This window comes from Sceloporus occidentalis, unplaced genomic scaffold, assembly GCF_023333645.1.
Source record: "Sceloporus occidentalis isolate IW3139 unplaced genomic scaffold, rSceOcc1.0.p SCAF_8, whole genome shotgun sequence".
Classification (NCBI taxonomy): Eukaryota; Metazoa; Chordata; class Lepidosauria; order Squamata; family Phrynosomatidae; genus Sceloporus; species Sceloporus occidentalis.
This window is the reverse complement of record NW_028316988.1, coordinates 548,436-565,217: the sequence shown is the minus strand read 5'-3', so window position 1 is coordinate 565,217 and position 16,782 is coordinate 548,436. Positions and strand designations below refer to the sequence as shown.

The window sequence follows — 16,782 nt, the reverse complement described above, 5'->3', positions numbered from 1 at the left end:
GGTGACCCTTGGGCAAGGAGTCACACTCTCTCAGCCTCTTCAGGGGAAGGCCATGGCAAACCTCCTCTGAACAAATCTTGCCACGGAAACCCCACGATAGGTTTGCCTTAGGGTTGCCAAAAGTCAGAAATGACCTGCAGGTACACAATACACACACTGACAAAGCTGCATCGCAAAGGCCGTTGTACAAACACAACTAATAGGCACATCAAGCACAGATAATGATGTTTAAGGCTCTGTATTGGAGACCAATGGTTTCTCTCAACTTTGGTCCCTCAACTTTGGTTCAGTTGAAGGAAGGTATAAGGAAGCATCAAATGTCGATGATTTAGATGTCTACGGTTTGTGTTATTGTAGTAGTTTGTCTCTTAGTGTTGTAGTAAGGTCAGAATGCATGACTTACGTAATTATTAACATGGAACTATCTTTGGTGCCTAGATATTTGTCCGACTTCAACTCCCAGAAGCCCTGGACCACAAAGCCAATGGCCAAGGATTCTGGAAGCTGTAGTCCACAGGGACAAAGCCAAGATCTAGAGTCCAGATTTGGAAATGTCTGTCCTAAACCCCCTTTGAGTGTGCAATGCACCCAGATTTGAACAGCCTAGAGATACTTGTTCTCTCCCTCCTCTCCCTTTTCACAAGAGTTGCACATTCTGAGGTGCTTTCAGCCTTGTTGAAAGCAACACAGTCCTTGTCTTCTCTTTCCCCCGAAGGAGCGGAGAGGCGGCTTGCCCTGTTTTCAGCGCAGAAAGCTTGGCATCAGCAAGTGCCGGGGAGCACCTGTCCGACGGGGATAAGATGTTGCAGATCCAACTCAACACCAGGGAGATATACGGGGAACAAATCTGGAATATGCAATGCAACCGTTTGAAAGAGCCATGCCCCCAAAAGGGAAAGAAACGGTGTGCGAGAGAGACTGCAGGAGCCTCTTCTCCGGCTCAGAGGTCCACAAGTTTAATGCACAAGTATTCACCAAAAGGGGCTTAGCAACATTCAACGCAGAGAGAGGGACTTTTTGCAACACAGAAAAGCACAGGAAGCATCCCCTGAAGGACAGCAATACGGAGGTTTCCTCACGGGGAGATCCCTTTGTCATGCACACTTTGGGATGAAGTGGCCACATTCCCAGTTGGGGGAATTTGCTGAATGCTGGCTTGCAAGGAATAGACCCAGCGCATGGATGGTTCGGACACTTCATGGCCGCAGAAATGACAAATATAACTTGAAAAAGAAAAAGGGGATACAATCCAATGGATTCAAATTGCAAGGAAAGAGATTCTATGTAAAGATTACAAAGACCTTCTTGTTTGTAAGAGCCGTTTGGCACCTTGGAGGTCTTCCAACAGAAAGAGGATGGGAGCGCTTTCTTGCAAGGCATGGCTAGGTGACCCTTGGGTTCCTTTCCAGCTTTAAGGTGTCACCAAGTTACAAGCAAATGCATTTCTATTAAACATTAGGAAGACTTTCTTGATGGGAAGAGCTATATAACAGTGGAACTGACTGTCTCAAAGGGTGGTGGCATCTCCTTCCTTGGAAGTCTTTAGGCAGAGGTTGGATGAGCAACTGTCCAAAGGGCTTTGGTTGCATATTCCTGCAGAGCAGAGGGTTGGACAAAATGGCCCCTGGCTGGGCATCCCTTCCAACTATCCGATTCTCATCACTTTACCAAAAGGAAGTGAAGTTACCCCTCATTCAGTTACAATCTTAATGCAACTTGGTTATGCCCTAGTTACAGGTGGAAAGGAATTCATGGTATGTTATGTTACTTCCAAAATCTGCCTAACGTTGTTGCAACCAAACAGAAAGGGTGGATCTATTTCAGGGAGCAAGAGACTTCTATGTACCACCCTGATTCAATTTAGGCTTTGGAGGATGCTAAGTATTAACACAACCCAGTTTATATGATTCAACATAGGGATGAATGGAGAGCTAGGACACCGGCAAATGTGGAGCCAAGGCATGGAGGACATTGTCAATGAAAGGCATGGGAGGAAGACTATATGAAAAACGTCAGAGGAGGTTGGAGTCAAAGGCGAGGGCTTGGCAACTGGGACAGCAGTAAATTAAGTTGTTTTTCAGTTCTGGGGGGAAAGTGTGGGTTTCTGTCACTAGGTCTTCCCTGGATAAAGCCCTCTTTTGGGGGGTAAAGCTTATGTGAGTTTAGTAATGCCCAATGGGTATGGATAGGAGGCCATCTGAGAAAGCAACAGGTCTCACTTGGGTAACATTACAATGGCTCCAGAGAGAAATGTTTCCCTCTGCGACCCCCGAATAGATGCCAAAATGACTCAGGATATTCATTTCACGGGATTAACCCGTAATCACGCCGTAATCCCGATGGAACGCCCAGCGAAGGTTGCTGGGCACCTCTTGTTTTTCTCATTCTGGGAGAGCCGGGGACGACGGTGGTGTCGTCTTGCAAATGCAGAGGGCGAAGGCGGCAAAAAGGTCTTGCTTTTAGGAGGGTCTGTGTGGGACGGGAAGGTAAGGGGGCAAACCCACGCATAGCCTCAAAAAATGTCACAGAGGTAAACTGGGAGACGTGTGCGCAGTCGACATCCAAGTGCGGTCAAGACTGCAATGGTTTTCAATGAGAACAGACAAACCCAGGAGAGGCTGCAGCCGTTGGCCTGTGGCTTTCCTATCCCTCCTGCTAAGCTGACATTGTTAGCTGCCTTGTGTCCCTATACTGGAAAAACTATACTGGATATAAATCAATAAAACAATTGCAGTAACAACTGCATACAAAAGACGTTTGCATTTTGAACTAAGTTTGCAAAAGGCGAAGCAAACCAAGGACTAAAGGGGGAAAGTGTGAGGAGGAGAGAGAAACCGGGACATTTTAAAAGCAACCGGGGAAACAATAATAGGATGGCAGAGGATTCATTTGGATCAAATCAGGACACCTTATGTAAAAATGCAGAAAGAAAACTGTGTTGTCGCTGGCTCCCCGACATTGTAATATCATGGCAGATATTCACATGTCTTGGTGAATACAGACACCGTGGGACAGACGCAAGTCCCAAGTTGCGCAGGCCTAAGTCCCAGCCATTATTCCTGGTTGCATAGTGAGAAGAGGAAGACTGTCGTAACCCAGGAACGAGGACGCCTTGAGTTAGAGTCTTGCTTTCTCCACTTTTCCTCGAAGACGCAATTAACTCCAAGAGGTGTGAGAAGGGAGTCCGTGCCTCTTTCTTGCTCCTTGGATCCCATCCGTGCCTCCCCTGCTGTTCATGGGGATTAGCGGTCTTCCTTTTGCTTCTGGAGGCTGGAAACGGACCGCGTCCGAGGCCAAAGGGAGACGCTATCCACCGCTAGATCTCTATTTTTGTCCGGATGACTTTGGATCCCATGCAGGCGCTCCAACGTTGGGCAAAACCCAATGTATCTTGGCACCCTGAGAGAGAACCAGCCCCATTCAAGCAGCAAAGAGCCTTGTGGCAACTTCGATAAGAAGGAGGCAAGTCATGGCCTGGAGGTATCCCAGTACTAAGCCAAACATCAGCAGGGATGCTTTTCAGTTTCTTTGGATGCCAAAAAATATGAATGGTCCCTTTTTCCAAAAATGGGTTGCATTAAGATCCCCTTTTGTGAGTTCTAATATTTCACCTTTTTTGTATGTTGCTACCTACATCTATTTTAAATCTGTACTTGTTTAAATTGTTGTTCCATGCCTTGGGTCATAGCTATGGGGAGAAAACAGGATTATTAGCCAGCTGACTAGTTAATATTTCTTAGGGCTGCTATCTCTAGTAAAGTCCAGAAACTAAGACCATTTTTTAAAAGAGGGCTTTGCAGGGAAGCTATTGGATGGGATGCAAAGGTAATTGCTATTTTTACAAGCCATAAAGGATGTAAACATTAGGAAGAACCTCTTGTAAGAGATATTCAACCATGGAGTAGACTGCAGCAGTTCCCAAACTTTGGTCCTCCAGGCGTTTCGGACTTCATCTCCCAGGATTCTTGGCTTTTGGGCATGGTGACTCGGGCTTCTGGGAGTTGAAGTCCAAAAACGCCTGGAGGACCAAAGTTTGGGAATCAATGGAACAGAGACTTGTCTCAGAGGATGGTGGACTCTCTTTCTTTGGAGATCTTTCGTTCTTGCATTAGCTATGGATCTCCTGCATGACAAGAGGCTGGATTAGATGACCCCTGAGATCCCTTCCAACGCTGTCTGGAATCTATGGTCCCACAAAGATTCCTATGGTTTCTAGAAAATGACATTGGAGGATCGAGCTCCCCTTTTTAAGGGCTCAAAATGTAGTCGCGGCAGTGGGATGGGGCAGAAGGCTTATCCTTTCCCACCAAGTCCTCCCAATCCAAGCCATTAATTGTCTCGCTTCTCATTTTTCCACAAAATGGTGCCCCAGCGGCTTAGGGACGTATGCGCCCTTCGCTTGTGGGGCGGAGGGAATGGGTGGCTAAAGTGTCCCTTCTGGAAAACGAGACGGAAAAAAGATAGTAGAGGGGGATTAGAAGACGCTTCGGAGCAAAAGATTGGAATATAATACGTTTAATTGCTTTGGAGTCTGAAATGGCTTTCTGAAATGTTATGAGTCCTTTCTTCCCTCCCCATCCCTTAGAGGAGGCATAGAGAGGTGGGTGCCCAGTTTTTATATATATATATATATATATGCATGCGCACAGGGAACAATGTGGTATTCCTATCTCGCATGACAAATCCAGGACGGCCTGTACTCATTTGAGGCATGATAAATGATAGATTTCGCCACATTTAAAAGCGATTAACCTTCTCCGAGCGGCACACACAGAAAGGAAGCTGTTTGTGCTCTAATACCAATGGCGCCTCCGACTCGCTGCGGTCTCCGGTTACCGCCAACGCGGCCGAAGCAGCGAGGGGGTGGCGCAAAGCGGCAACAGATGCCAACCAAAGTGCCCATGCTCTCCAAATTTTGGGGGTGCCGGGGCTTCACAATGGGTCTGAACCCAGATTTAGGGGACAGAGTCATAGAAAAGTTGCCCATCCCAATGGTTTCTGTGCCACCTTTGCCACACCGCTGGCAAGGTTTCCGCCTGTCCTCATCTGACTTCCCTTAATGCATTGCGTTGGGTGGCTAGGTTTAGGTTTAGATGTCAGACCCATTTCTGATGCTCCATTCCTTGCAATGCAAACGTGAACTCGGTGAATCCAATTGGAGCTTAAACTAAATGAACTTATCCTTAGTCCAACTTTGAGGCGGCCCAAATGCTTCACCATTTGCAACTGCTGCGAACGATCAAATAGAGATCTCCATCTGAGAAAAGTGGGGAAACAAACGCAGGCAAAGTCGAGAGAAGACATGGCCGCATCAAAGCAACCTCCCAGCTGAGTTCCTCCTTCAAAGGTCAGCCGCGCAAAGGAGGACGCCATAGTCTTGCAGAGCGAAACCGAAGCATTAAATGCTCATTTTTAAAAAGCCGGTTTCTCCCGCAGGTCCTGTGTCGGCCTCACGCTGGCTTCTCCCACTTAATCACCTCCTTTCTTTTCTCTTTGTGGCGGAGATAATATTTCAGTTCAACCATGGGGTACAGAGGCCCAGGAAAGACAAACTAGCCCCAAATCCCCCTTTGGAAAAGGGTAAAGATTTGGAAATAAAAGGATTTGCATGTTTCCAAGACCATGCAGCTGGTCCCTTAGCAATAGCAATAGCAGCTTCATTTATATACTGCCAACCCACACTTTTTGGGTGTCCTACAACCCACTCCTCCAACATTTCACAGATGAAAACCAGGTGCAACAAACTCTGTGGTCAAGGTGGCAAAAGTTATTAATGTGGAAGAAGACACAACCTTGGAGGGCCAACGTAAGTTTGCTTTTTGCCAGTGCCAACTGGGAAAGGCCAGATCCTGCCCCTTCCCTCCTCTCCTTTTGGCTGCGTTAAGTGCAAACTGGTTGTTTGTTTGCAGCAAACTCAAATAAACCAAGTGGAAAGAGTAAGACTCCTGTCTCCCTCGCCTCTCCTGAAACTGATTTAATGGGCTGAGGACAAAGCAGGAGGGAGACATTTCAAAAGCAGAGACTATCTTTGCCAAACTGGCAAACGGTTAAATGGCATGCTGTTACGTCTCCCTTTTAACCTTCCGTCACATGCAAGAATTTGGGATGATGGCATTCTCTGATGCAAGGAGAAAGAGGCAAAGACTTACCAAAATCTCTTTAATGGCAAAATCCTGAAGGCCTCCATCTCTGGGGGAGTCCAAGACCACCGGGAAGCCCTTGTGCGGGGCCTGAATGTAGCCAAACTCGATTTCGTCCTGGCAAAGGAGAGAGAATTGGCATGGTCAGTGCCTCATGGCATGGCAGCATGGGTCTCTTTCTCAACGAAGGGTCTCTACATGCACAAATGGACAGAGATAAGGGATGCTTCCCTAGGAGAACATCTCATTACGGCTCAGCAAGGCTGGCTCCGCTATGAAGTGAATTTCTCCAAGGAATATGGGAGCATTGCCCAAAGGAAGCCAACTTCTCCATCCTCCTTGGCTCACCTGCATCCAGCGATCGCCGCGGTTCATGTACCGCGAACAAACACTCATCTTGCAGTTGGCTTTGCTGACCAAGCTCTTGACCTCTTTGAGGAAGAGATAGTTGTCCTTCACGCTGGCAGGGGAAGGAAAAGATGGAAACTAAGCAAACTTGAGATGTCAGTAATCTTCCAAAACTTGCATAGATTGTGCATTTTTGGCTGGTCCAATACAGGTATCCCTGTTTGGTGGATTTTGGATGCTATTGTACTATTCCGCATTGCCATCACAGTCTTGTAACTTAGAGTTATCAATCTGTAATTGCTCCATATTCAATAAATAGCATTACTGCAGGACTACATAAATGAACCCCAAGCCTTCACAATTAAGCCTGACGTTAGGAATTCGGCTGAATATTGGGGCTCCCAAATCTGTTGGAAAACAAGCCTTGAAATGAAATGGGTATAAAAATGGGTTCCAAAATATTCCTCTCCAGTCCTTTAGTTCTTCATCTTTTCAAATATCTCCAGTTTCCCCCTTTGCTCCCCATTTGGCTCCTTACCTACAAACAAAGACGTTGACCGGAGCCAAAGTGTTTGGGGTCATGATCCACGGAGCGATCCGGAAGACAACGCGGTCTGTGAAAATTGGGGTCTGTGGAACGCCCTGTAACGCAAGACGTACAAATATATATATATATATATATATATATATATATATATATATATGGGGGAGAAATTGCAGGTAATGCAATGAGATGGTTTCCCACCCAGAAAACATCCCATCTTCCTAGAGGAAATGTGGGCCAACATTGCTGTTTCGTGAGCCAAGGAAAAGAGAGTTGCAATAGAAAGTAAGGAAGACGTCGAGGAGCGTCAAGGATTCGGAAGGTGCGTCTCAGTTTGGAAACCCAGCAGCCAAGTTAGCAGATGGCAAACAGAAGCTATTATTATTATTTTAATGCTGTCAGAGCCTCGGCGGGAAAGAGAACATGAGAAGGGCGCTTGGTTTAATTTTAAAAGCGGCTTTCTCTCTCTCTCTCTGGCCTGATTTTTGTTTTGCATTGAGAATTCTGCATGGAGGAGAAGAAGAGAGAACCAAAGAGCCGGCAAAGCCAAAGGGGGACTTGAAAGCGAACGGGTGCCAGCTGCCAACTGAAAACTGGCACATTAGTGGTGCGAAGTGAAGTGTCGAGCTCCCCCATCAGCAGCTGTGTCTGCGGTTACATCAGCGCACCGTTTGCCAAAGGAACGGAGGGATGAAGGGCCCACACGGCAGGACAGGTGGGAATGGAAACCCTGGACGGCGGACAGGGAGGCCACCTTGGGAAGGACGTCTCTGCACCATGCAGCTGGGAGAAAGGCACTTCTTTTGGACAATGGCGTCCAAAATCCTCCTGGGCAAGGTTTTTGCAGAATGTCCTGGAACACCATATTTCACAAAACCAGCAAGGAAACTCCAAGTCTGCCAATGCAACTCTATGGCCAATGCCTGCCAGAAGGTGACCTTAGAATTGTGCCAGTGGACCTGCAAATGCCTAAGAGGTGTTTCCTTTAGGAATCTCTAGGTCCTCCATTGAAGGTCTCTGGTCTAGATCTGCTAGAGGCTGATCATACATTTGTGTTGGAGGACCTACAAATGCCTAGAGGAATGTTTTCATTAGAAACTTGAAGGCCCTCCAAGCACAACTCTATGGTAAGCTTCTGACAGAGTTGCGTTGGAGGCCTAGAGATTCCTAGACAGGACGCATGAATCAAAACCACAAATAATCAAATCTGCAAAAGTCAAAGCCACAAATGTGGAGGGCCGACAGTAGTGCTGTCACAACCTGGCACACTTGCAGGGACTTGCACAAAAACACACATGCGCCCCACGCTTCCGTCCCACGCCTTCCCCCCATTTTGCACCCGAACCTCTGCCACGGGCTCCAGGAGGCTGACGCTGATGGAGACGAGTCCGTTGAAGCTCTCATCCGGGAAGCGGAGACCCTCGACAAAGAACTCCAGCTCGGCAGAGCCCCCCGTGTATTTCACGACATGGAAGAGCTTCCTCCGGCCCAGAATGTGGATGTAGCGCTGGCCGAAAAATGGGTCTGGGGGCAACAGAAGCGGAAAGAAAACCATCATACAGAAAGCACACAGTTTTCCTCCTCCGCCTTTTGGAATGAGGCGGTTGCTATTGTACATCCGCACTGTAGAAACAATGCAGTTTGATACCCTTCAAAGTGCTGCAGCTCCATCCTTTGGAATTCCAGGATTTGTAGTTTTACAAGGCCTTTCTCCTTCTCTGTCAAAGAGTTCTCCAAAGAACTACAAATCCCAGGATTTGGCATTATTTCTGCAAGTCAACTCCAACGTACGGCAACTCTCTCCTAGGTTTTTCTTGGCCAGGTTTATCCAGAGGCATTTGCTATGGCCTCAAACTGAGAGTGTGTGACGTGTCCACAGTCAATCAGGGCCAGACCGGCATTCGAACCCTGGTCTCCTGGAGCCTTAGTCTGACTTCCAACCCACTAAACCACATTGCTTCGCCCATTAAGTTGGCTCCAACTTATGGCGACCCCGTTGTGGATGGCAAGGATTACTTAGGAACCTTTAATCTAACCTTGCTCCTACCCAAAAGATGGATGTAGAGTAGAGCGGTGTGTGAATCCTGGCACTGCAAACACTGGGAAGGAAGGAGGAAGCTAAATATATGTCTATATATACAGAATGCAGGACCAGGCCTTGAGATCTAGCATCCTTAGCATTGTGTATGCAAGAGCCACCAAGTATGGAAGATGGGGTCGACTGCGACTTGTCAAAATGGTGGCTTCTCTAAAGCAAAAAGGGCACCTTGTTAAGGAAACGAAATGAGACGGCGCATGGAAAAGGAGCTGCAAAAAATGGCAAGCAGACTCTGCAGCTTCAGTGAATGGTTCCGGAGGAGCGAGATGGAGGAAGAGAGGGCCAGTCACATCAGACAGTAGCTCCCTATTTCTCCCCGAGGGACTGACTTTTCCATCCAGGGCTGTTTATTCAGCTGCAGGAGGGGTCTCTGGAGGTGTCTGGAGGTGAAGGCCGCCCCTCCAATTAATACGTTAATTGAATCTCTGGCTGGGATGCGGGAATGTCTGGGGTCCTGGGCCAAGGTGCCGTCACTCAATCCACGGGAATCCAGCTATTTGGCCACGCGGCCAAGAGCCCGGCTTAGCTTTCACCCAGTTACCCATCTGTCATGCCCTTGAAAGAAGCAAAACAATTGGCATTCGGGATGAAGAGAGAAAAGGCTCTTTGGGACACAAAGCTGGCCCTGTTTTATTGTTTCTAAAAGGCTTTTAAAGAAAGAAACCAGTGCCATCCACCCAGTTTCCCTGCAAGAAGTTGGTTTCTGGAATCTCTGCCAATTGCAATTGCGCCACTAAAGTCTGCAAGTGTTTGCTTCCTCGGCTCAGAAAGTCATCCGCTTTTATTCAAAGACCTTGCTCTGCTCCGTAATGGAAATGTCTATTTATTCTATCTTTGCAGAGGGAAAACCAAAGCATTGGCTTCTCAGGGCCATTTGCCCAGTTGGTTTCTGCAATCTCTCCCAATTGTACCATTGTTGGATCTGTTTGCTTCCTTGGCTCTTATTCAAGGACGGTGCCTTGTCCCAAGAAAGAAATGGCCATTTATTCTGGCCCTGCAAAGAGAAAAACCAAGGCATTTCCTATGGGCAGATTTCTAAAAAAGAAAATACAAAACCCAGATAGGTTTAAACAAGGGAAAGACAAACATTTGAGAGTGCATCTTATAGGAAAGGTTTGCAAACGCTTCCCCTAAAAAAAGAGGAAATAGGAAGACAAAGAAAGGAGTCATAGGTTGCATGCTCTGCAACATTAATGCAGTTTGACGGCGCTTTAGCTGCCCTTGCTCAGTGCTATGTAACTGTGTATGTAATACATAGTATTACATACTATTTGCATGCATACATATTAATAGTGTATGTAATACATAGCCCAGCGCTATGTAATTGTGGGGTCTTGTAGCTTCGTGAGAGATTTAGCCTTTTCGGTCAGAGAGAGAGCTCTGGTGTCCCTCCTGGGAGAAAGGCAGCAAACAAATTAATGAAATAATAATAATAATAATAATAAGTATACTACAAATTCCAGGAGTGAGCCTTGGCAGTCAAAGCGGTGTCAAACTGGATTAATTCTGCAATGCAGCTGCAGGGACGTTCTGCTCGCATCCTGCAATCCTTGCACCGAATACCTACAAACAAAATGTCTGCAGTTGTCGGGAAGCATTGCATTGCAATGGAAACACACGCAAGAGGTAAAAGCCAAGGGAGGCACTTACTTTGCAGGTAAAAGACCCCGACTTTGTCGGAGTCGGACATAGGAATGTAGAGAACCATTTCGTAGCCTCTCGGGAGGCGATCAGGGCCTTGTGTCCTCAGCATCATGCGCGACATGTCCTCCAGGTCTGGAAAAGTCCACCGCGAGGAAAGAAAAGTCAGCGGAGATGAGGACTTATGATTCAGAGCTACCCTGCAAGGTGTGCATTTTTCCCTGGAGAAAGGGTTCAACTGGAAACTGGTGGGCACCCAGACAAAACAGGATCCAGTCATTCTGTCCCTGCAGTGGTCAAGCTGATGCCTCAAAATGGGGACCCATAAAGCGGTCTGAGTGGCGCAAGAACTGCCCTCTTTCCAGAACCACTTTCCCAAATCAGTCCCCTCCACCAAAGATCATTTGTGGCTCCTTCTTCCCTGTCTCTCTTTATCCTCTGATGCTCCAGAAGCATCCCAAGGGTGCGTTCCCACTATGATTTAAAGTGAATCACCAATCAGGTTATATGGCCGTCGTTCCCATTCGAAATCCCTGTAGCTTTTCCTATCTATTGGAACCAGTGCAGAAAATGCTGCATTAAACCTGCCCTCACCAAGTAGACCCATTTGGCAGAAACAACCTCGGTTAATTCTCCACCTTCCCACTTTCTCCGGTGTTTTTAAAATGTCCCGTTTTTCTCTCCTCCTCCCTCTTTCTCCTTCTGTACTCAACTTACTTAAAATGGCTGCAAACTGAGCTTAAATGTAGTTTGCAGTCAATTAACTCAGTGGCAAGAGAGGAGTGGAAGGAGCTGAGTCTTACTCTTCCCAGTTGGCTTATAGGAGAGTTTTCGTATCATAATAAGGGGATAATAAGGGCATACCTTCCTTGCAGAATACTTTGTCGTCTTGGCAGTCTTCCACACTGATAAATGGGTTTTCCTTGTCACAGTTCACCAACAAAATGGCACCGTGTCCATCTGGGCCCCAGGTCCATGATGCCTGGACACACAGCATTGGATATAGGATATATCCATGGCTTGAAGATATTCCAAAAGAATATAAATCACCCCCCCCCCAAAAAAAAAACAGACCTTGATTTGGGCATTTTCCATAAGGGACGCCATTTTACTGTGCCATTGTATCTAATGGGCCTTGAGCATCCATGGATTTTGATTTTGGTATCCAAGGGGGGGGGGGGTGTTCCTGAAACCAAATCCCAGCAGATACCAAGGGCTCTAATCATCACCATCACCATCATCGTCTATATATATAATGGGACTTGAGCATCCATGGATTTTAGTATCCAGGGGGGTTCCTGGAACCAAACCCCAGCAGATACCAAAGGGTCACTGTGATTTATTAAATCTGCACAGATCCAAAGTGAATTTGTTTTTTGGGTGCTTAGATTCTCCCACACCCCAAACTCCCATCTGGTCACTCTGGTCACCCAGTCCTTGTCCAGCACTCAGACCACTGCACCACACTGCCTCTCTCCAGAAAGTTATAGGGTGGGTTATGTGTCCTCTCAAGAGGGATGGAATACAATTTCTCTGCCGACGGAGAACTGGAGCTGGGCATCTCAGCAGGGAGCTCAGAGAGATGCTGGGAATGGAGACTTCGGTGCCAAAAAATGTCCGAGGAGAAGGCGGCCGTCCCTTCCTTCTGGACAGAGTGTCCCAGCTTTTCCCCAGAAAGAGGGGATTGTCCCTTGTGATTTAATGGCTTCGTAGCCTCTTTCCCAGCCATTTGCGTCCACTTCCTCAAGTCGGCACTTTCAGGACTATAGGTCTTGCAGTGTATCTAGTTGCGAACCGAAATGTTAAAACTTTTACCTTCTTGGGATTGTTCTTCTCCACCACTCCGTCTCGGTCGGCGTCAACGTCCAGGGAAATCGCTGGGAAAAACAAGATGGGTCAGTTGGTCAGTTTGTTCCATTTCTATGCCTATCACAGTAGTTTATCCAAGGCTTGTTTCCAAAGCTGAAACAGCGGTTGAAAAACTAGGTGCGGGGAAACATAAGCCCGAGACAAACTAGAAATGAGGAAGATAAACCATGCTTTGTTGGGTTGCTCCTCATGCCATTTGATAGCATCGGTAACAAGCCATAACAGAAGCCATGGCTTCAGGTGCAAAATGGAAACATACCCAAATAATATGCCATTAAGGTTCCTTAAATACAGTACAACTCTTTGGGGGATACATTCCTGGACTTACAAAAATCGTGAATAATGGTGAACCTAATATTTATAGTAGAAATGGATCCTAGAGTCACACCGGAGGACCTCCAGATGCTTCACTTAAAGCTTCACCAAATGGGAAACAAACAGGTCCTAAGAAACCAGTTTGGAAGAGGCACTCATCCTGGTGTCTAAGTGTCCAGCCAGGCCACATCTTTTTAGATGGACATCTCTATGCTGGACTACTTCAGAGCCCAGGAACCCAGCCTCCAAGGAAGGCACAGCTGTATCGAGTTTCCCGACAGCCTTTGGGGACGATCATGTGAAACAATCCCAGCATTGCTGGAAAGATATGTGTTGCCGCTCGCTGCCTTGGAGACGCATGGCAGGGGTCTACGGTTGCGTCGGAGCGGCGGTCACAAGGAGCGCGACGCAACAGCGCCTGCACCCACGGCTTGAACCAAAATAGCAGCAACAGCAGAATTCAAATCAATAAATACTTTCTATTGCCATCCCAAGAGAGCTAACATAAAACCATCCCAAAAGAGAGTTTCCATGCTTACCAATGCCAGTCAGGAAAATCCCAGCTTGGTCTATGGGGTGTTTTCCATTTTCGCCGTAATAACCCACCATAACCTGCGGAGAGGGAAGGAAAGACCATAGACTTTTAGGGATAACCTTCCAAAATTGCACCCAATAATGGTCTGCATTGGCCTCTGCTTTTGCCAGTCAGAGATTCCTAACTTTAAAACATCTGTTGGGAAGCACCAGAGGCTTCAGCGTTTGCACCTGAAGTTTGCAAAGGTGGGATGCAGATGTTTCCATCCGCTTCTATGGTCCGCTTCCAGTTAGAGACCTTTTTAAACAGATAGCACTGCTCTCTCTTGCAAACAGTTCTGCAGAATTGCTTCTGGAGACCATTGCAAGGAGCATCCGGGTGGTTTCCCGCTCTTTTAAGGCACAGATGTGCAAAATGTCATCCCTGGACCTCATGGGTCTCATGCCTTTTTTGGGGATGAGTAGTAGGTTGATGTAAAAAAGTGGTATTGAAATTGTGCAACAAACAGCTAAAAGTACTACGCTAAATGCAAAATGCAATGTAGTAAATGATATATGATAAATGTAGTAAATCATATTTCCTAGTCAATATCATAGTATCGTACAGGAGAAATGGCCAAAAGGGAGGAGTAGCCTTCCTGCACAGATATCCCTCCATATTCAGAACAACATTAACAATACTTTAACAAAAGGCAGGCTTGTGACTAATATTTTCCCCCTCCTGTATGATATTTAACACCTTTGTCTGATGAAGAAGCTGGTGGAGCTTTGGAAGCTTGTACAGTGTTTTTTGTGCATTTTGGTTGGTCTAATAGAGGTATCCCTGTCGTGTGGATTTTGGATGTTATTGTATTTTGCTATATGGCCCAACAAAGCTATCTCTGGATATGTTTCCTAGAGGTAGATATGGTCCCTCAGTCCTTATCAGGCTCTGCGCTTGCAAAGCATCACTTTCCTAACCCCCTGGGTTTATCTCTTTACTTCATTTTCACAGAACCTCCTCTCTTACTTTGTTATCGTTGGCCTCAGTACTGGGCCGGGTCATCTGGATTGTCAGGATGGTCTTTGGGTCCAGTGGCCAGTGCTTCCCACCGTTGGACGGAGCAGGCTCCGCTTGGTCACCGGAAACCACCTCCACTTCGACATCGTCCGAATGTTTCACGGCGAAAGTGACTGCTTCGGCTGGGGCCGCTCTGCCAAAAGGAGGAGGAGACAGGAGGTTAGTGAATCATAGAACCAGAGTTGGAAGAGACCCCAAGAAGGGCCCTGATCCAGTCCAACCCCATTCTGCCATGCAGGAACTCTCGGTCAAAGCATCCCCATTGACATATGGCCATCCAGCCTCTGTTTAAAAACCTCCAAAGAAGGAGACTCCACCAATATATTTCACTGTCCAACAGCTCTTACCATCAGCAAGATCTTCCTAATGTTGAGGTGGAATCTATTTTCCTGGAGCTTGCATCCATTGCTCCATTGTGTCCTATTCTCTAGAGCAGCAGGAAACAAGCTCTACCCATCATATATTAGTCTCTGGAGCAGCAGAAAACAAGTTAGCTCCCTCCTCAATATGGCATCCCTTCAGATATTTAAACAGGGCTATCCTATCACCTCTTAACCTTCTCTTCTCCAGGCTAAATATCCCCAGCTCCCTAAATCTCTCCTCAGTCACAGGGCTTTATGGTTTCCAGACCCTTCACCATTTTGGTTGACCTCCTCTGGACACGCTCCACACCTGCCAATGTTTCACAGATGGAAACTGGGCATGTGTGGTCAAGTAACACCAAAACATGGTCAAGATGGCAAAAGAGTCAAAGTTGCATTGCCTTCAATTCATTTCCAATTTGTGGCAACCCTAAGGAGGTCTATGGGGAGGACACTATGGGTTGACTGCACTAGGTGACACCAACCCTATTGGAAATTCATGGGGTCGCCATAAGTCGATAGGTAACTTAAGGCACATGGGCTCATGCGCAAACGTTCCCCTCTCTGTTTTGGCTTTCCTCTGTCATGTCTTTGCTAAGTTTGTCCTCTATCCATGGAGTTTGTTCCCCCTCTTTCTCCTCTTTGCCATCTTTATTCTCCATGCAAAGGATGCATCACCAGCAATTCTACTTAGGACACCGTGAACCTTGTTGGAAAAGAAAGGACAGCGAGAAACCAAAGCATGGACCCATGTGCACCCAGGACCGGCTGCCCATCTTCCCAAGACGTCTCTGGTAGAGAGATTTACTACGGAGAGATTTACTACACCTGCAGCTGTACCGTCCCTGTCATTCTTGGGATCCCCGGCATTGCTTCCCGATCTATCCTCCGGTGACGCAAGGACAAAATCGGAGGCCGTGGTGCTTTTCCTGGCAGCCTCCAAAGCCATTTATCCCCTGCCCTGCCTCTTAAGGAGAATCTGAAAAACACAGGCTGCTAGGTCGATTCGGGTTGAAAATCCAGTTATTTCCGTCTCCATTGGGAGCCGGTCTTTTGCAAAGCTAACGGCTCTTCTTTGCCCATTCGGGACCAAGTCCGATTTGCATTTCATTTAGGGACCGCTGGCATGAAAACCCCCAGAAAAGACTTAGAATGGCTATTGAGGAAAATTAAGGAAGGAAGAGCCAAGGCAGGTTAGCAGCTGGACATTAAGAACACAAAAAATAATGTCCCCATATGATTTGCAAAACTTTAAAGCAGACACTGCTCCAAAATACACTGCAGAAATAATCCAATTTAATAATCTCTGGCTCAGTGCTGGGAATCCTGGGAATTGTAGTTTATTGTGGCCCCAGAACTCTCTGACAAAGGAGGCTAAACGTCTTACAAAACTAAGGTCCCAGGCTTTGAGACAGGGGAGTTAAAACGGTCTTAAACTGGGTTATTTCCGCAGTGCGCTTTGCACCGACGAAGCTGCTGAGCCTGTTTAAGATTTCCCATAGAGTCATTAATAAACCCCATGAGATGAATTTATAGTTACAGTATTGTTTTTAGCTTTTATTTGGCCAGGTCCAACATTGTTCAGGAATGGTCACCTTGACCACCCGCATTGATCATCTTTGGGCTTTGGGGAATGTCAGGTTTTCTTGATGCACATAATGCACGGACCACGGCATCCCTTTTGCAAACTGGACTTTGGAAGCCCTTTGCCTTTGGAGCTGGGGTTTCTCTCGTCCGTTTGCCTTCTGCTTTCCTCCAAGGACCCCTTTGGCAAAGCGGAGGTGGGCCAGGGACGCGTTTGTCACGCTTGAGGCAGCGCTTCAAAAATAGATGTGGGAAGCCAAGGGTGTTATGCAATGGCTCCCAAAAGG

The 16,782-nt window shown here is 47.0% G+C and overlaps 1 protein-coding gene across 1 annotated transcript in view; it reads right to left on the bottom strand.

Annotated features, from left to right (window-relative positions):
* The window catches only part of LOC149307596 (protein-arginine deiminase type-2-like), a 30,847-nt gene that overhangs the window by 10,837 nt on the left and 3,228 nt on the right, over nt 1-16,782 (bottom strand). Inside the window, exons 2-10 of the mRNA XM_089537298.1 lie at nt 14,499-14,682; nt 13,495-13,567; nt 12,587-12,648; nt 11,636-11,753; nt 10,781-10,906; nt 8,378-8,556; nt 7,027-7,130; nt 6,489-6,600; nt 6,150-6,257 (exon numbers count right to left, since the gene is read on the bottom strand). Of these exons, the coding sequence (XP_089393424.1) occupies nt 6,150-6,257; nt 6,489-6,600; nt 7,027-7,130; nt 8,378-8,556; nt 10,781-10,906; nt 11,636-11,753; nt 12,587-12,648; nt 13,495-13,567; nt 14,499-14,682 (1,066 nt within the window). The remainder of the gene's footprint in view (nt 1-6,149; nt 6,258-6,488; nt 6,601-7,026; nt 7,131-8,377; nt 8,557-10,780; nt 10,907-11,635; nt 11,754-12,586; nt 12,649-13,494; nt 13,568-14,498; nt 14,683-16,782) is intronic.